Source organism: Gigantopelta aegis, chromosome 8 (assembly GCF_016097555.1).
Source record: "Gigantopelta aegis isolate Gae_Host chromosome 8, Gae_host_genome, whole genome shotgun sequence".
In the NCBI taxonomy this organism is placed as follows: Eukaryota; Metazoa; Mollusca; class Gastropoda; order Neomphalida; family Peltospiridae; genus Gigantopelta; species Gigantopelta aegis.
This window is the reverse complement of record NC_054706.1, coordinates 53388535-53409784: the sequence shown is the minus strand read 5'-3', so window position 1 is coordinate 53409784 and position 21250 is coordinate 53388535. Positions and strand designations below refer to the sequence as shown.

The following is a 21250-nucleotide window of genomic DNA, read 5'->3' as shown; positions in this document are numbered from 1 at the left end:
CCTCGGTGGCGTCATGGCAGGCCATCGGTCTACAGGCTGGTAGGTACTGGGTTCGGATCCCAGTCGAGGCATGGGATTTTTAATCCAGATACCGACTCCAAACCCTGAGTGAGTGCTCCGCAAGGCTCAATGGGTAGGTGTAAACCACTTGCACCGACCAGTGATCCATAACTGGTTCAACAAAGGCCATGGTTTGTGCTATCCTGCCTGTGGGAAGCGCAAATAAAAGATCCCTTGCTGCCTGTCGTAAAAAGAGTAGCCTATGTGGCGACAGCGGGTTTCCTCTAAAAACAGCATCAGAATGACCATATGTTTGACGTCCAATAGCCGATGATAAGATAAAAAATCAATGTGCTCTAGCGGCGTCGTTAAATAAAACAAACTTTACTTTAGTTCTTAGTGAGAGAAAAGAGGGTGTAGTGGTCTTACACCTACCCATTAAGACGTTAAAACTCACTCTGGGTGGGAGCCTGTACCGAGCTGCGAACCCAGTACCTACCAGCCTTATGTCCGATGGCGTGACCAGGACACCACCGAAGCCGGGTCTTTTTCATTTTGTCATAAAGCATTGTATTTAAATAGTGACAAGAGGGAGATAACTCTTTTACCTTAACATATTTTTATAAAGACGTCTCCCATGAGTAAAATAAAAGCGAAAACTCACTTCTGACTCATTTTATTTCTTCTTTCTTTTAATACACGTTATAATTCAGAATGATACATACATGTATATAGAAATAGAAGATTATAATCAATTTTGACTTCGTCATGGGGACTATACGTACGAATAATGAGATGAAAATATTAACAAACTCTGCAATGACTGAGTCTTCAAAAATATCGCACTTGCTCTGAAAAAGATGTGGAGGCTGTTACTGTTGACAACTGTCACGTGACTGCTGTTTCTGAATCTAATCATGGCGCAATGATGGCGCTGGACTGGATGCGAAACGAAGCTGTGGATTTATGATGGTAACGATACTCTTAAGTCTAATGCATTCATAGTAATCGTCGTGCATTTCGTAAATCTAGTTCTTGGTTTACATGGTGGGAAATCATAAAAGTAAAACCGATCTAGTGCTGTTGATTCAGCATCCAAAAAGGCTAAGTAAGAGACGTGCAAGCTATCCTGAGTAGTGAGTAGGCCTAATCGATGATCGATTCGGACTCTTGATCATTATGCCTTCCGGGACATTATTTAAAGAGAATTGTGAAACTTGAATTTGCAGAACAAAAAATGGGCGAGTGCACTTTTCATCTTCAAGATCGTAAGAGTTTGTTATCATAAATGTTAAAATGCATTATAAAGCAAACTAGCCTAATAATAAAGCAAAATAATGTGTATCATTTGATCATAAAATATTGGATGATTTCTAATCATCCTATAGATTTGTAGTCCTTCCCAGCAGTGATTCACAGAGTGAACAGCGTTTTCTTACTATGGTATGCATTAACATCTATTTATTCCTGTACTGATTGTTTTTTAAATTGCACACAAAAATTGTGTGTGGATTTTTTATTTACACAACACTTCTACTGTCTTCTTCTTTTGTCAAATGAAACACAAATTATTTACCAAAAACCCCTCAAACAATGTTCATGAAGGCTGGGAAGGAGTTTTATGCTGTTGTTAAGTCAACACTGATATGTCAGGTTTAAAACTAGTAGGTATATTAAATATATCTACCAATTAGGGCCTCCACAAGTCTAAAATATTGGACTCGAGTATTTGAGGGTCAAACTCGACCCAGACCCGAGTACCCAACACTTACACTAGATGATAATTAATGAGACTAAGAAGTAAAGTAAAATAGCATTATGCATCTTAATTCCAGCACTGAACATGGATGCCAAATCATGCCATTGTATTGCATTCTACACATTCGACTTTTCCTGGCCTATAATATAGGCTAAACAGTGGCAAGTATATTGCAAATTGACGTAAAATAAATAGAATTAAATGAGAGTGCTCTTCCTTGCATGGGTACTCGAGTACTGTGAGCAGACTCGAGTCTTGCTACGGTCGACGACAGTCACTTTTTGCACCCTTGTTTTGTCTTTGTACACAATGAATATAGCATATCTTACTGTAATTTCACTTGAAATCCATAGGTTGTAAAAGGTAAAAAAAATTAATCAAAAGATTTTCCTCAAACACAGTCAGGTGCATTAGCAATTTTGCATTGGAATTTTTCCAGCATTTTTAATACGGAAACGTCATGTACCCAGTTTAGTGTTATTGTAGGGAGATACAAAGTGACGTCATTGGAATACTGACTTCAAATTCAAAATTAGCTATATTAATTATTACAATGCTTCGCCACATAAAAATAAAAACTGGTCTACTAACCTTGACCCCTGTCAAATTTCTATAACAAGCAGACAATGCTGTTTACAGGTTGGTATTTTTTCATTTTTCATAATTCTGGACAAAATATTAATTTTAAGTTTTAAAAGATGAAAGTAATAAAAAGTACCTATGGTCAAATATATCATATAAAAAAATTACGGTTGGATATGTTTTATGTATTGTGTACGATGCCAAAACAAGGGTCCGAAAAGTGACTGTCGTTGACCTTAGACTCGGCCCGTACTAGACTACTTGTGGAGACCCTATTACCAATGGATGTTAGAAAGTAACAGGGAGAAAGCGGCAGCTGTCATTCATACATGGCTTTACATCTCACTAATTTGGGCATAACAGGCTTATTCTTTGTTCTGAGCACACCAAGGTATTTTTAGTGTAGTAAAAAAGAAAGAAATGTTTTATTTAACGACACACTCAACACATTTTATTTGCGGTTATATGGCATCAGACGTGGTTAAGGACCACACAGTTTGAGAGAAAACCCGCTGTTGCCACTACAGGGGCTACTCTTTCCGATTAGCAGCAAGGGATCTTTTATTTGCGTTTCTCACAGGCAGGATAGCACAAACCATGGCCTTTGTTGAACCAGTTATGGATCACTGGTCGGTGCAAGTGGTTTTACACCTACCCATTGAGCCTTGCGGAGCACTCACTCAGGGTTTGGAGTTGGTATCTGGATCCCATGCCTCGACTGGGATCCGAACCCAGTACCTACCAGCCTGTAGACCGATGGCCTAACCACGATGCCATCGAGGCCGGTTTTTAGTGTAGTAATATTAATTATAGCTAGTGAAGAGTTGTACATATTTCATTCAAGTTATTTTAATCTAATACAGCTTGTTTATACTGTTAGATATCGGTATCGTATCAATACCGATTTACTGTACAGAGCAAATTTCAAAATATTGAAATTTCGGTATTTAAAAATGTTTCTCGCCATTTAGTAAAGCACTAACAATATATATCTAACAAACGTAAAATGGGTTGGGTATAAACCAGACAAGAGCATTGTACATAAAATTTTATTTTATTTAGATGAAATTAGCAGGAGAGCCTTAACTCAGGCATGCATTTAAAGTCAAGTAAGGGGAGAGCCTTAACTCAGGCATGCATTTAAAGTCAAGTAAGGGGAGAGCCTTAACTCGGGCATGCATTTAAAGTCAAGTAAGGGGAGAGACGTAGCCCAGTGGTAAAGTGCTCCCTTGATGCGCAGTTGGTTTCGGATCGATCCCCCCCCCCCCCCCCCCCCCTTCGGTGGGTCCATTGGGCTATTTCTCGTTCAGCCAGTGCACCATGATTGGTATATCAAAGGCTATGGTATGTGCTTTCCTGTCTATGGGATGGTGCATATTAAAGATCCCTTGCTACTAATTGAAAAAAATAGCAACTTTTCTCTCTTAGACTATATGTAAAAAATTACCAAATGTTTGTCATCCAATAGCTAGTGATTAATAAATGTGCTCAATGTGCTCAAGTTGTGTCTTTAAACAAAACAAACTACTTTTTGTCAAACAGTCTCCTGCTAAGCTGGATAGAAAACTGTGTGGAACATCATTGAAATCCATGCCATTGTGCAGCACTATAATGAACACTTTACAAGGTGTGTGAGAAAATGTATTGTCACCACATGTGTTTTGTTTGTCGATCAATGCTCGATCAATTTAGGTTTTGATTTGTTGCCACTGTACGTAATGAATGACTGATCAACGCACAACACTGTTGACCGGCATTACTACGGAAACTGACAGTGACACCGACACATTTATGTACCATACTATTGGGAAACTGGTCATCTGTGTTTGAATTGGTTTCCAGTTTTCATTCATCTCGAGTTGTCTGGTCATGTCAAAAGCTGTGTGTACGTGAAAATGAATTCAGATTTGGTGGATGACACATTTTTAGTTAAAACAGTTATGGGCCTTATACGTGTAGTTTATTGCTTGGGACCTGCTGTTTATTGCTGCACTCTTTGTTAACCCTGGCAGTTAACCTTGGCAGTCTATAATGCCATGGAATTTGCTGTGGTCTTTACAGTTTTCTGTGATATCTGTTTTTACCTTGTGACTTTCAGTTATTATTGTTTACATATTATATGTAGAGATTATTATATATAATAATTATTATACAAACTTATATGTTGTACTGATTTTATGAAACTAGTGTCAGGATTTTTGTATTACCCAAGCGAGAGCGAGGGTAATATATGAATCCTGATACGAGTTTCGTAAAATCAATACCACTCGCAAGCAAGTGTAATAATTTTTCTTATTATCCATAATATTACTGTTATTTTTTTATGAATAACAAGGACTGTCTCAAATTGTTTCAACCACAACTAGAAGGAGGCGACAAAATGACGTCATATTTCTCATGCACAGTCTGAGCTAGGACGTTATGATGTTGCTTCCCAAAATTACGTCAGTGCACTTGTTATTATGTGTGCTTCGTATGGTTTTTATTAATCAGTTATGCATCATGTTGAACCATGTGAATAATGAAACTAAGCATTAAACAATTCAATTCAGAGTTGGACAACAGGTTAACAACAAAAGAAAAGTGCCATGAAGACTATTTTTCACAATATGTTTTTTGCGAGGGTCATTTTCTTAATTGACTTGGCAGAAAAGGTGAGTGAACTCTGCCACACCCCTCCACACTCGACTGGCAAGTTTTTAGCAAGTGGCAAATTGATCACCTTAAAATAAAAAATTTAATACATTTCATTTGAAACTTCATGTGATTGCTCGCCTAGCACTATTTCAGGAAGAGTGATCTTCAGCTTGCCTTGATTTTGCTCATGACAAAGACTTGTTATATATGTGAAATAAATTTTGTTATATACAGTGAAATCCAGGCTCTAAACCGTACACCCTCGGAACCATGTAAAATGTCCAGTTTAAAAAAAAAAAAGGTATTCGGTTTAGAGAGGTTAAGTTCTGTACTGATTTAAAAAAACGGACCATGAAAAAATATCGAGTTATGGGGGAATTTCGGTTTACAGAGGGTCCGGTTTCGAAAGGTTTCACTGTAGTTTACTCTCTCTTCTTTACTTTTTCAGTATCATCTTGTGAAGAGGCCACTGGAATAGTAAATTAACACGGTCATGATATTCTTCTGAAACCACAGTTGGTTTGAATGGAGCAGCAGAATATTACAGTGGAATTGAACTTTCAGCAAGCTTCTTTCTGGTGGTGACTAGAACTAGAAGACACGCCAACACAAGCCTAGTTTACGGTATACCAGCATCAAGTTACATGCAAGTGCTTGTTTTAGTCTGCCATTAAAGATGATGAATAAACCAGACTTGGATATAGATTCTATCATAGACCAGTTACTGTCGGTCAAAGATACCGCAGGCAAACAGGTGAGTGACTATTAACTTAATCTATTTCAGTGTTGAAAGGAATGTTTGTTTAATGATACCATTTTTTCCCCACCAAAGTCAGCTCGCGTCTCCGAGTTGTTAACAGTATGGTAATGAGGAGTCAAAAGTTGCCATAATATTTTGGACCTAATTCTATTTCAAAAACAAAATCACACAACATACATGTACATCAAAGCACCTGTTTACTTAATACCTTAATAGCTTACTTAATACCTTGTCATCAATCTTTTGTTTTACTTTTACACTGTGTCATTTTCCCGACCAGTCAACAATTGTTTGGTTCTTGGACAGATCTATTTCAGTAATGTCAGAAAAAGACTGTTTACATTTTCCTCTGTCAGTTTTCAGTGTGTAGCTGGACATGGCTTCTTTAAATCACTTTTGAAAATCTTCTCAAGCAAAATGCATATATTCATGTTGTCAGCAAAAGTCAATTTCTGACAGTAAAAACCAGCATGACTGTCCACAACTAGTCGAATAGTAATACATGTAGTTGTCCCTTAAATTACTGAGTCAGTATTGAGAGCAGGTATTTGACATACTGACACACTGACACCAAAAATGTCCAGTCCTCTTTTGTAGTTTAAACTATTTACTACTTGTTTTAAGAATTTCAGTTTGATTCCTTTTTCCTTTTTCTTTTTCATCTGCAGGAAACATTTTGTTTTCATAATTTTGATTTATGACAGTAGCTAATCCATTAAAAATTTATTTATTAGCTATTACTATTTAACATTTTAGAATTGTGTAACGATCTCAAACTGGCGAAGCAGAAAATTTTGCCAAATTATCAGTTAAACTTACAAATTTGCAGAAACCCAGTTCTTATAAAAAAAATTTTTTTTTTACATTACATTAAATTATTTTGCTGAATCAAAATTAAATTCAAAATTGGCGATTTTCGCTTTTGGAGCTAGCCTTGAAATCACGACACAATGTACTCGACCAAATGTTCCAAGACTTGTGACTAACTCACAGTAAATATTTCAGGTTCAGTTGCCAGAGACCCAGATCCGACAGCTATGTCAGCTGTCCCGAGCCATCTTCCTGGAACAGCCGATGTTACTGGAAGTCGAGTCGCCCATCAACATTTGTGGGGACATCCACGGCCAGTATGAGGACCTGATCCGGCACTTCGAGAAGTGTGGCTACCCGCCTGAGTCTAACTACTTGTTTCTCGGGGACTATGTCGACAGGTTAGAGATGTTTTGTAGGGTTGATCCGGCACTTTGAGAAGTGTGGCTACCCGCCCGAGTCTAACTACTTATTTCTCGGGGACTATGTCATCAGGTTAGAGATGTTTTGTAGGATTCATAGGGCACTTTGAGAAGTGTGGCTACCCGCCTGAGTCTAACTACTTGTTTCTTGGGGACTATGTCATCAGGTTAGAGATGTTTTGTAGGGTTCATAGGGCACTTTGAGAAGTGTGGCTACCCGCCTGAGTCTAACTACTTGTTTCTTGGGGACTATGTCGACAGGTTAGAGATGTTTTGTAGGGTTGATCTGGCACTTCGAGAAGTGTGGCTACCTGCCCGAGTCTAACTACTTGTTTCTCGGGGACTATGTCGATAGGTTGGCCATGTTTTGTAGGGTTCGTAGGGACCTCGAGAAGTGTGGCTACTGTGCATGTTTGGTATTTGCTTTAAATAATATTCTATAATAAATATTGCGTCCTGCCCCATCTTATGTGATGGATTTTGGAACACCCAGCTTACAGATATGTTGTATATACATTATTAATTATATATATTTATATATATGTCAAGGGGTGCAAAACACATCACCTACATGTATTTTGAAACATTTGGTCTTTTATTAATTCCATTTGGCGGGTTGTTCACATTTGGTAAGGCTTTGTAGAAATTTTAGATATTTTCTTTTTTAGTGTTAAAATTCCAAATTGGAGAAAAAACTTATAGTTTGATTTAGATTAAGTAGAAGTGATGATTAATGGGCTCTAGAACATCAGAACATACATGTAAGTGCTTTCAACGGTACGCAATTTCTTGGAATTCTTGTTGGGGAAACTATTGATTGATTGTATTGCAAATCTTTGTGTCTCAAGTGCACTTTTAAGTGTTTATATATAGTGTTTGTATTTCAGAGGCAAGAAATCATTGGAGACCATTTGTTTGGTGTTGGCGTACAAAATAAAATACCCTGAGAACTTCTTCCTTCTGAGGGGCAACCATGAATGTGCTTCTATAAATAGGTAATTTTTTTACTGTCAATAATAATTTTGTTAACCCTAGTGTGATAAGTAAATTGAAGGCTCGGTTTTCCTCTTCGATCATTTCACACCTTTTATAATTACTGAATACAAACAGGTGGGATGTAGCTTAGTCGGTAGTGCTCACCTGAGGTGGTTAGATTGTAGGATCGAACACCCTTTGTAGACCCGTTCCCTGATTGGGTTTTTCCCATCCCCACCACTTCCCCACTACTGGTTATATTAAAAGTTGTGGTACCTGATGTCCGGTCTATGGGGGAAATGCATATTAGAGATCCATTGTTGCTAATTAAAGTCTAATGCCAAATTGCTAACAACTACAATAAATTACTCTCCTACCTTTAATTACCATTATATTTTCTCCAGTTTATGTTTTGACTTTGTTAAGATCTCCTAGGACAAAACACATGACATTTTTTCACTGTCTGCCATTTTGCTTTTTTGTGGAATACTCTTCAAGAGGGGTGGAAGCCTCCTAAGTATGTGAAGTAATTAATCTGACTTCATGACGAGTGCGTTATACCTTAGTGCATATCATGACGTTGTTAGACTACGTCATATCGATACACCCCTCTTGAAGAGTATTCCATAAACAAGCAAAATGGCTGATGGCAGAAAACTGCATGTAGTTTGCCCTGTGCGATCACAGCGAAGTCTATATTGGTGACATCGTTACATTCTCGTGTGTGGAATCTGTGTCACTGTAATGTTTTTTTCACGTTGGGCAAACAGATGACTGCCAATTTTCAGCTGTATATTCTTGAGCACAATAAACTCATGTAATAAATAACAACAAAAACAATGTATATAATATAATTAAAAGTTTGTTTTGTTTAATGACACCATTAGAGCACATTGATTTATTAATCATCGGCTATTGAAAGTCAAACATTTGGTAATTCTGACGTATAGTCATAGGACAGTCAGTTACATTTTTTCATTATTAGCTAGGAATCTTTTTTTTATATGCACCATCCCACAAACAGGATAGCACATACCACGACCATTGATATACCAGTCGTGGTGCACTGGCTGGAATGAGAAATAGTCCAATGGGCCCACATGTTCAGGATCAGGCAAGTGCTTTACCATGGGGCTATGTCCCACCCCGTGTATAACATAGTGTACAATTGATATGCAATATTTATTAAAATATAATGGGAGAGGCCAAACAAAAAAATAGGTGTGTTTCCGGTCGACCGACCGTCCCTAGTTATACCACCACCCCCCCCCCCACCCCGACCCTAATTTTTTATCTCTTAAACTGAAAAAAAAAAATAATAATAAAGAAAGAAAAAAAAAAAAGAAGTAAAAATAAAAGAGGACAACATCACCAAACAAGAGTATTTCCTTCCTTGCACATTGTTTACGTACTATTATACGATACATTTTGCACATGTAATTCCCTTCCAAAAAACATCGAGAAATTATGGAAAAGCTTTTGTAATAGAGTTCCTTCCCCTGATTAGCTACCACCAAACAGCTTAGTCGGTCACGGAAGTAACCGAATGTATAAACATAGCCTTGGTACAGGTTATTTCGATTAAATATAATCGTATCAATTCAGCTTAATTCTCGTCTTCACTTAAATCAACAGGTCTTATTATTAATGCATCTCAAATGTTTGCATAAAGTATTTAAATTAAGAACAACGAAATTAATACAAATGTCCCATTAATTTAAGGAAATACACAAACTGCATACCAATACTACTACTACTACTACTACTACTACAACAATGACAACAACAATAATGATAATGATGATATATAATAAAAAAATAAATAATACTAATTATTATTATAATTATTATTATTATTATTAGTATGATAGTATTCAATTTAAAAAAAAAAAAAAAACCTACCTACCTACCCTAATTTTTGGGGGGATGCAATCGGAAACACACCTATTTTTTGGTTTGGCCAGATGGAGATGTGTAGGCAGTGTTGTTCACAAATGTTGCATATTAATAGGTTTTTAATGGGTTTAAAAAAAATTGTTTTCAGAATTTATGGATTCTATGATGAGTGTAAAAGAAGGTATAACATCAAGTTGTGGAAAACGTTTACAGATTGTTTTAACTGTCTACCCATAGGTAAGTTACTGAGAAAAGAAAATGCCTACTAGTATTTATATCACAATTTTGTTTACTTTTCATTCACTGGAAAGCCCGGACTATTGTCAGTCAGTTAACATAATTAGTCACCAGGGGCCAGTCATTCAAATGTTTGTCAGCTTAACCAGTGATTAAGAGAAATTTTCAAAATCAAATATGAAATCGGCACAAATAGAACTTAATTTAGATCATTTGTAAAGTATCCATGGCATCAGTAAGGCAGGGGTGGGGAAAAATAAAATTGTCAATCGGTCCCACTTGATGTCGTCACAACCGGGGGGGTGGGAGGAATTAAAAAAATAATAATAATAAAAAAATAAAAACGATATTTGCCAAATATTTTTTTTTTAAGTCATAGTGATATTTGTATAGTTTTATCTTGAATCATGAACGCAAAACAATTAACAAGAAGAAAAAAAACCCCCACAAATTGTATATATTTTACATAATAGAATAAATAATATAAAAAAGGAATAAAAGTTATGAATTTTAATTCCCATATATGTATAAAAAGTACGAGTATTCAGTACTGTATCTTGAAAATTAATAAAAGATGGCACCGTTGAAGCGTTTGACAGCCTGAGCTAGCACATGTTTAGACAAAGAGAGTAATAACGTCATCACTGATTGGATGAAATTTGACCTCTACTGGCTCTTGAGATAACAGTACATGTAGCTGTTCTGCTTACTCCCACTTGTTAAAAAAAAGGTGGAAACCTTTTGTTAATTTTAAAATCCTTTATAATTATTGGATACACTACATTGAACAGTCAACAATAAATACATTTATAGATTATTTTATTTTATTTTATGCTATTTTAAGCAGTTTGTATTGCACAAAAGCCTCTTGCTTCGGACTAGGACACTCGACCCGACAGAGCTCCGTACACAGGTGTTGACAGATGTTGATTGTAACCAGTGGCAAATTCTGGGTCCTTTGTTTTAATTGGAGTGTAATACATTGATGGCTCTCTAAACCAAGAATGGTGCTATCGTTAATGTCTGTGTAATCTCTTGACCGACTCAGCGACTTTGACAAATGTCTAGCCTAGTGGCAGTCGATTGACACTACTGTAGGTCCGACTTCAGTGACTGGCGATATACTTAGGCAGACTTTAAAATCACAAACGTCTGAAACACCAGACCACTATTGACCACTATTTATTTATTATTTTAAATCATGCACGAGATACCGATGTCTGGGCTGGCCGGTCCGCTTGACCGATAGGAATTTGTTCCAGTAATAGAAATGGACAGGTACTTCAGACCGACAAGAATGACAAAAGTGGGACCGGCAAACGCGCGTTTTAAAAAAATAATTTCGGTCTCAGAGATCGAGAATCGGTCCCAGACCGGGAAAAAAGGGCTTTTCCCCACCCCTGCAGTAAGGCCATAATAAAATAAATACTAAATCTTCATCTCTGCTCACCACAAGCATAAAGTACTGCCCCAATTTTGTTATTGGCCCCTGCCCACAAATTTGTCCTTTAAACATATCTAATGCTCAGTAAATTTTAACCCTCACCTGGCCCCATTTTGAAAAAGAAAAATTTGAATGAATATCTACCATAAATTTATTTCATTATGGCCTAATCAAATCCTGTCTGTTTTTTGTATTTATACTACAATATTCTAAAGGCAAATATGCTGAAAGGTTGTTAGCTTAATTATGCTTCAATATTCAGTTGGGCAAAGGATTTTAAAAAATAAAAGATTCAAAAACATGCACACCATATTATATTCCAGATGCCTATTTTACCTCGTATTATATTCCAGACACCTATTTTACCTCATATATTCCAGACACCTATTTTACCTCATATTATATTCCAAATGCCTATTTTACCTCATATTATAGTCCAGACACCTATTTTACCTCATATTATAGTCCAGGCACCTATTTTACCTCATATTATAGTCCAGATGCTTATTTTACCTCATATTATAGTCCAGATGCCTATTTTACCTTGTATTGTATTCCAGATGCCTATTTTACCTCGTATTGTATTCCAGGAGCCTATTTTACCTCGGATTGTATTCCAGATGCCTATTTTACCTTAGATTGTATTCCAGATGCCTATTTTACCTCATATATTCCAGACGCCTATTTTACCTCATATTATATTCCAGATGCCTATTTTACCTCATATTATATTCCAGACGCCTATTTTACCTCATATTGTAGTCCAGAAGCCTATTTGACCTCATATTATAGTCCAGACGCCTAGTTTACCTCGTATTATATTCCAGACCCCTACTTTACCTCGTATTGTATTCCAGAAGCCTATTTTACCTCTTATTGTATTCTAGACACCTATTTTATCGCGTATTGTATTCCAGATGCCTATTTTACCTCATATTATATTTCAGACCCCTGTTTTACCTCATATTGTATTCCAGACACCTATTTTACCCCGTATTGTATTCCAGATGCCTATTTTACCTCATATTATATTCCAGATGCCTATGTTACTTCGTATTGTATTCCAGACACATATTTTACCTCATATTATATTCCAGACGCTTATTTTACCTCATATTATATTCCAGACACCTATTTTACCTCATATTATATTCCAGACGCCTATTTTACCTCATATTATATTCCAGATGCCTATTTTACCTCGTATTGTATTCCAGATGCCTATTTTACCTCATATTATATTCCAGACACCTATTTTACCTCATATTATATTCCAGACGCTTATTTTAATTATTAATGAATTGCTTCCTTTCAGCTGCTCTAGTGGAGAACCAGATTTTCTGTATGCACGGTGGACTTTCTCCTGATCTCACTGATCTCGATCAGGTACACACTAGCTTTTAGATTGATTTCTATTCTCGTTCATGTTTCATGGTAAAGGTCTTAATTAGAGTTCACCCTGTTTGGGAACATTATCTTTCTTATATGATGTAGAACCATTATCCATATTTAGATTCCTTGAAATAATTTAATCAATTTCATAAATTTCAGCTATAACCTATGAATGCTGTTTGTCTGAATAACAAGGCTTGTGCTTATAAAATTTAGTCTCGACTCAAATCTGTAACTATTTCATACACATGAAATCTGTATGGTAGTGTCATCATATTAAAATCAAAAAGACTATTAAAGTTTTCAGTCTAAGACTCTATAAACGTTTTATAAGACTGGGGTCAGGCTTATCAAAATTAGCCAGCAGCTGATAAATTTTCAAACTGACTCGGGGGAGCATTTTATTTTCAAAATCATGAATCATGAATCAAGTCAATTAAAAATAGATTAGCAACTACTGTTTAAATTTTTTTAATTGTGTAGCAATCTCTGAAACTTGCGTAGCAAATCGCAATGCGATACTGAACAAAATTTGACTACATTTTACAGATTGCATTATACATTACTTAGGAAGTTGCTTATCTTAACCACTTAATGCTAGGTTGTATTCTCAAGAATTATATATTTTTAATCTAGTTAATTTTCAGTATTAAATTTAATATTAAGCTTTCCTTAAAATGTTTGGTATTTGTCCTAGTAGTGTTTGCCCAGTAGGAATGAATTGAAAGTTTTTGTGTACATATATGTGATAGGTTTGAATTCAGGAACATGTTTTAATGATTTTATTTGATATTTTTTGCTTTCCTCCCCCAAACTCAGATCCGGGATATAGAAAGACCGATGGATGTTCCTGACCATGGTTTGGTCTGTGATCTTCTGTGGTCTGATCCAGATGAGGTTTACAATTTTATTTATATATTTAAAAATTGTTTTCATTTTGGCTGCTTGCATAGCCATATTGTTAGACAAATATAATCTGTACTGTTTTGTTTCTGTGACATAAACAGGATTCATATAATAAAAATTAAGTATGAATGTTTTACAGTGAGATCAATGTCAGTTTATTGTTATTCTGTAAAAGTTAATGAACTATTTATTTTTTATCAGAGATACGTTTTTTCTCACCACCATAAATGTGGAGATATTTTTTGTTAGTTTTTATCAAAAAAATTCTAGATTGCGTCTACATTTGAAAATAGCTAGAGAAATAATAATTCCAGGCAAGAGATTTGAAATAAAGAGAGCATGCTGCAGTTCCACACATTAAAAAAAAAAAAAAAACCCATCATAACAACACGCCACTTTTCATCTTTCGGTGAGCTTAAGGTTAGGGTGAGCAACTGCTCATTGTCATGGAGAAACCTGCTTTAGTATTTCTTTTAGCCTCGTTCAAACACACATAAAATATCAAATTGAATACTGACCTTTGTTTAAGGTTGCGACGATTTGTAATGATGAAAATTTATTTGTAGGATATCACTGGCTGGGGTGAAAATGACCGAGGTGTGTCATACACCTTTGGAGGTGATGTTGTGAAAGATCATCTGAAGAAGTTTGACTGCAGTTTGATAGTGCGAGCACATCAGGTACAGAATACACCAGCCCCAAGTTCAGTCAGCAAACGTTTTGCTAACGTTCACGAACTATTTGACTGGATCCCAACATGGCCATTTGGTTTACTGTGAAGCGCATAAACCAGTCTAGCGGACAATTTTTCCACTCAGTCTGGCTCAACGCAGCCCAAGCATCATACTGATTTGCAAAGTGCTTGAATTCGAGTGGTCAGAATGAAAAGCACTTGATTTTGGCAAAACCCATAAAAATTTGAATTTGAGAAAATCATCTTGAAAAGTGCTTGAATTGCACATTTCCACTAATTAATACTAAAAATGTACCTTTCTCAAGTTTATTTTCTAGTAATATTTGTCAACTGGTATTATTGACAGTTTTTGGTGTCATTTTGTCACAAATATAAAACATTGCTGGATACGCTGTTAAGAATACTGACAGAAATATATGACATCAAGTGTTACCAGTTGAATACGTTGGAAGAAAAAAGTGCTTGAATTTTGCATTCCAAATTGTGTATGAATCTTGTATACTAGTATAAATATTAACATTTAGTCTTTAACTATGATGCCTTCTGTACAGTTTCTGTTCCATGTTTTTTCCTATGAAGTATTATTGATATTTTTTTCATATTTCACAGCATCAAAGAAACATTGTTCTGAACTTTTTCAGCTAGATTTAGCATTGTTAGAAATCTATTTTGTTTATCTAGAGTGCATCGTTAAATAAACCATTTCCTTTGTTTATCTAGTAAATTGAAATAATTTGTTACTTACACACAGGCAGTCATGGGCCTTAGTTAAACAATCATCTGATAAGTTAGTACTCAACCAAATAACTTCCGGCTGGGTCAAAGTTCGAGGTGCACCCAACTTTTGATAGAGAAGTGAACACCACAAGTCCTGTGATTGGTTATAAATGTGAGTGTGTTGGTTGTAAAAAATAATAGTTTCATCTGGGTAAAAAAAATATGCAATTTTATTTCATCTAGTACCAATGTGTCAAGTAGCCTTGTGCTTGAAACATGTATGGGGTACCTGTAAAAAAAAGTACTTGAATTATGTGCAGAACTTGGGTAGTCATTGACGCTACCCATTATCTCAGAAACGAGCAGCTTGACCCCCAATTTTTTCTGATTCACTTTAAGGGTGAGGGGTGGTAGTATTTATATCCGTGGCGTTTATGTCGATTGATACGCTGCAGGTAGGAGTTTTAGCAACATATGTTACTATTGTCATCTATGGAATTTGATTTGGTAGTATACACCCATAAGGGTCATAGGCTTAAAGAAGAGTGGTTTATATTTTAGCAACTTGTAAAATACAATACAAGAAATATTTTGCTTTTGGCTTGTTTTTAGTTACCTGTATGTGATGAAAATTATTTTGGCCTATGAAGTTTTTGGTTTCATTTCTTTAAGGTTGTTGAAGATGGATACCAATTTTTTCAAAAGAGAAAGGTATGTCTGATACAGGGACCATTGTACAACTCTGAGACTGCACCTTAAAGCATGTATGATCCAATCTAATTAAAATTAGCTCCAGTTGACCTTACATTTGACCAATCAAAACCTTACTTGCAAAATCATGCCAGTGATTTGAAAAGAATTTGAAAACATTCGGGATTATGTCGAGGGTATACGAAATGAATTCGGATGAATTACGAAGTATGCTGGAAACTAATTTCAATATAAGATTTTATATAAAATTTGTTTCAAGACGAAAACAAAAAACCGTGATGGTATAGCCATAAAATCTGTTTCTACTAGTATACAATCCAGAGTTTATTACTGCACTTTTCCCCTGTTTTTTAGTGTTAAAAGAGACCAACAAGTTTGCTTATTGCATAAATAGTCTCGCCCGATATTTTTAGAATTTGTATGCTCCCGAATAACGCTATAAAAGGCGAAGTATAATTGGTCAATATTTAAATTGTTATTTATAGATGAAATGTCACCTGGACATGGGAGTACACGCAATGCTGTTAGATCTGCTGGTAGACCAGTAGAGCTAATTTTAATCAGATTGATGTATGACCATGTATTTAAAAACGGGTGAAAAAAAAATGTTTCTGTCAGAAAGAAATTTTTGGGTATGGCGCTATGGAATTGAATGCAACCAGTCTGGGGCCTCCCCCGGAAAGAAAATGGCTTAAGTTTTTGTAGTTAGGGTTCAGAAAATCATACAGTAATGATAAGAGTAATTAATTTTGTCAAAAGGTTAACTTTCATAACAAAATCTGCAAAAATGTTTGGGTATGTCACCATACCCATTTTACCGTCTAGCAGAAAACCAGACGATTACATTACTGTTCTATTACTGTGGGGTTTTGTTGTCGTTTTTTGTAATATTATGCTGTTGTTTATTAGCATTATAATTTAACTGCTGTTGAATTTCTCTGTTGTTTTTCAAAATTATCATACCGTCTACTTAATATTTAGTTTGTTTCAACTAGCTGTTATCAGCGCTTCTAGATCATGGTAGCCCCACTCCCATGGCTAATGATATTCATTGTTGGGCTAGTAAATATCTACTATTGCCATGCCCGACGGCTAGTGAAAATGTTTTGTCAAATGTTGCAATTAAGTCTATTTTATAAATATGAATATCCTAATGTTAGTGTTTTTAAGTTCTTCTTCACTCTTTGGGTGACATATCCAATTATTATTATTATTTAGTAAAATTGTATTAACTTAAAGTAAAGTTGGGCTAGTGAACTTTTAATCGTGGCTAGTAAATGTTAAAAACCACTGATCCCATGGCTGGTGGATTTTATAAACATTCTAAAATCCCTGACTGTTATGTATGTTTTTGTTTGTCTTGTAGTTGGTGACCCTGTTCAGTGCTCCGAACTACTGTGGAGAGTTTGATAACGCAGCAGCCGTCATGATCATCTCGGCCGACCTCACCTGTTCTTTCAAAATATTACCGGTCAGTAACTTTTACTTACATATATTCCTAGTCACAGATTCCAGCCAGTGCACCATGACTGGTACATTAAAGGACGTGGTATGTGCTATCCTGTCTATGGGATGGTGCATATAAAAGATCCCTTGCTGCTAATTGAAAAGAGTAGCCCATGAAGTGGCGACAGCGGGTTTCCTCCCTCAATATCAGTAACTTTTACTTATACATATTCCGACTCACTGGTTCCAGCCAGTGCACCATGACTGGTACATCAAAGGCCGTGGTATGTGCTATCCTGTCTATGGGATGGAGCATATAAAAGATCCCTTGCTGCTAATCAAAAAGAGTAGCCCATGAAGTGGCGACAGCGGGTTTCCTCCCTCAATATCAGTAACTTTTACTTATACATATTCCTACTCACGAGTTCCAGCCAGTGCATCACAACTGGTACATTAAAGGCCGTGGTATGTGCTATCCTGTCTATGGAATGGTGCATATAAAAGATCCCTTGCTGCTAATCGAAAAGAGTAGCCCATGAAGTGGCGACAGCAGGTTTCCTCCCTCAATATCTGTGTGGTCCTTAACCATATGTCCGACGCCACATAACCGTAAATAAAATGTGTTGAGTGCGTCGTTAAATAAAACATTTCCTTCCTTCCTTTAGTCACGGGTATGCAATGCGGTTACTTGAGTTGTATGTCCACTGTCCAGTATAATGTTAATAGCTACTATCAGCTAACGACAAGATTGTTTATTAGTATGTTCCCAGAGAAATAAGAGATGTATTGAACATGGCCATTGTGACGTCAGAATATGTGCTTGAATATTAAATGGATAATATTGGCATGAGTAAAAATGTTTGGATTTTGTAATTGGCCACAATAGTTAAAAGATAAAGTTTGTTTTGTTTAACTACATGTACATCATTAGAGCACATTGATTTATTAATCATTGGCTATTGGATGTCAAACATTTGGTAATTTCGACATATAGTCTTAGAGAGGAAATCCGTTACATTTTTCCATTAGTAGCTAGGGATCTTTTATATGCACCATCCCACAGACAGGATAGCACATACCACAGCCTTTAATATACCAGTCATGGTGCACTGGCTGGAGCGAAAAATAGCCCAATGGGTCCACTGACTGACCGTGACCTAGACCGACCGTGCATCAAGTGAGTGCTTAATCACTAGGCTACATCGTGCCTTGGACATAGTAACACATGTGACAGCCATATTATTGCCATGGAGCGGCTAACAATATTTCAAAATCTTAGATAACTGGAACTCTGTTGACATTGCATTTTACCTAAGTAACCAATTCTTTGGTTATATCAATGCATAAGATAACAAAACTTAAAACCTTAAACTTCAAACCTCAGAGTTGACAGTATTTTCAGCTAATACTGTAAGTTTATGCAAAATAAAATATATAAATAAACAATATTTTAATGCAAATCTTTAACGAACAGTTTTTTTATATTTTGTAAATAACTGGTTAGTTACTGATTGACAGTTTGTATAAATTTAAAGTTGCATAATCAACAAGCGAACAAAATCATGGTGCCATGATGGAGTTCAGTTATGTGTTTGTTGCTTCCATCTACAAAATAATAATGGTAGTTTTTGATGAGTAGGGGATCAATTTTAAATTTTTAAAATGGGAAAAGTATACTAGGATGTGTCGTTAAAAGGGCGTTCTTGGTGTGCGATTAGTCGCACCGACTTGTTAAATACCATCAAATTGTACGGTGAGAACACCTAAATCGGAACAACTTTAGTCTCATACGTTCAAAGTTTTGTAGGGCCGACAATCACATGCAACAAGTCGGTGTGACTAATCGCATAATGAATAGGCCCCTTAAACATTCCATTCCTTCATATTTTAGCCACAATGTTTTAATATAAATCTCACCAATGACCGTGTTTAATATTTGTAGGTTTATATATATATACTATGATTATCTTCTTTCAGCCTCACACTGGGAAAACAATAGCAGTTGATGCGAAGAGTAGCAAGAAATGAAACCGTTAATTTATCTCTTTCTGATGCCTTGTAACTTACTGCCAAAAACCAATTGAAAATATATTTAAAAAACAACAACATTGTGTTCTTGCATGCTGTGGGAATTGCATGAAAAACTAACTTAAAAAGAGCTTTGTAGAATGAATGTTAATTCCATGTTGCTCAATTTAGCACGAAAATGACAAATGACACGGGACTTGGGGTTCCCATTGGTTCCAAAAATCTGTAAATAAATTTCCAGGCAGTCATTTGTTAACAGTTAAACAAGTTAAACAATATATAGAAAAAGTAAGAACATTTATATTCTTTGTTTTTGTGAGGACCGACACTTTAAAAAACAATAATGCATTTTTAAATTTGAAGACTTTTTTACATTAACAGTGAATAATGTAGTTTTTAGCAGAAGTTTTATCAAAATGAATGTGCAATATTAGCAAAACAAAATTACAGATTGAGGGATTTTACTTTCTAGAAAAAAGTGGGAATCCTGCATCTTGTTTTTACCAGTAGGATTATTGGATCACTTGTTACAGTAATTTTATATTGTCTTCTTGAATTACTTGTCGGTTAGGGATGTATTAGAAAATAGTAACTTAAAAGAATTGGTGTCACTTTTTTTGGCATCAAATATTTTTAATTTTATGCTCTGTGATATATCGAGATATGACATTATTCAAAACAATAACATTTTCATACAGGCAGTATACAAAATGCATAATATAATATAAAAATTATTAGAATTTTTATTTTTTTCAAAATATATACCAGTATTATTTTTACAAAAAGTAAATGGTGAAAATGGTCGAATATACCGAAGACATTTTCACGGGAATTCCCTGAAAACCGGATATTTTTTACTGTCCATTTTTACAAATATTTACAGAACTTAAACTCTCTAAACCGGATACCTCTTAAAACCAGACATTTTACTTGGTCCCTAGGGTGTCCGGTTTAGAAGGGGGTTTCACTGTACTTTGTACGGGCTATTCCAGAACTGATCTCATTGGGAGGGGATGGAGGCTGTATGGGGCTGCCATAATTATTATTTTATGCCTGGTTGGTCTCATGCAAATTTTATTCTATGCATAGTTTAAATTTATACATTGTTGTTAGTTGGGTGACGAGTATGTTAAAATATTCCTGCCCACATCCTTTCCCCATGTATTCAATTCTAGAAAAACAAACAAAGACACTTTGTGCAATTTTGTATTATATGAAAACCAAAACCATACATTGTGCACTGTCGTTGCATTAAATGTATATATAAAACCAAAACCATAGTATACTACAGGTTCAAGTTATAACAAAGATTAAATAATCAGATTGCATTCTACAAAGCATTACTATAAGTTGAGTTTGAAAACACACAATTGTTTGCATATATATATATATTTATTGGTAGACGTGAGACCAGAAACAATCTTATTGTATGACGGGTGACTGTGTAATAAAGGTCACTGCTGAAGCAGATTTCACTGATTGACTTAACTGTGCAATATAATTTAGATGTTACATGTATTTAATACTTGTCTTCATGTGTTTATGTAACATTTGAAACATTTTATAATGATTCCAGGCAGATTAAAGGCAGTGTTACAAAGCAGGTGAACTAGTAAATTGTTCAAGTTACTGCCTTAAATGTACACTTAATTTATCCCGAAAAGCACTTTATTTATTTAACAACTAAATGGTCATTATAACCTTCTTGCTATCAATATTTTGGTATACAATTGATTTTTCTTAACACTTGATGGAGAGAACACTATTTGCGATTTTTGTAAACATGGCAGTGTCCATCATACATATATCAATTTTAAAAATCTGATTGGCTGCT

General features: G+C 35.4%; 1 protein-coding gene across 2 annotated transcripts; it reads left to right on the top strand.

Moving 5' to 3' along the window:
- Window positions 1-881: 881 nt before the first annotated feature.
- LOC121378469 (serine/threonine-protein phosphatase PP1-like) lies at window positions 882-19491 on the top strand. 2 transcript variants are annotated; one of them, XM_041506646.1, is made up of 11 exons: window positions 882-972; window positions 5427-5732; window positions 6744-6949; window positions 7858-7965; window positions 9990-10078; window positions 12838-12908; window positions 13734-13811; window positions 14387-14500; window positions 15904-15942; window positions 17309-17413; window positions 19366-19491. In XM_041506646.1, the coding sequence occupies exons 2-11, from the start codon at window positions 5655-5657 to the stop codon at window positions 19414-19416; spliced, it is 939 nt and encodes a 312-aa protein (XP_041362580.1). In that variant the 5' UTR covers window positions 882-972; window positions 5427-5654; the 3' UTR covers window positions 19417-19491. The 2 variants fall into 2 exon arrangements, with proteins under 2 accessions (XP_041362580.1, XP_041362581.1); XM_041506647.1 differs by lacking the exons at window positions 15904-15942; window positions 17309-17413; window positions 19366-19491 and adding an exon at window positions 15266-15375.
- The last annotated feature ends 1759 nt before the right edge of the window (window positions 19492-21250 follow it).

What these genes read in the sequence shown, in the direction of transcription:
- LOC121378469 (XM_041506646.1), top strand. Translation starts at nt 5,655, where the DNA reads ATGATGAATAAACCAGACTTGGATATAGATTCTATCATAGACCAGTTA. An exon ending in GAATGTGCTTCTATAAATAG is followed by an intron (nt 7,966 to 9,989) that starts GTAATTTTTTTA and finishes AATTGTTTTCAG; the next exon opens with AATTTATGGATTCTATGATG. An exon ending in TGATAGTGCGAGCACATCAG is followed by an intron (nt 14,501 to 15,903) that starts GTACAGAATACA and finishes CATTTCTTTAAG; the next exon opens with GTTGTTGAAGATGGATACCA.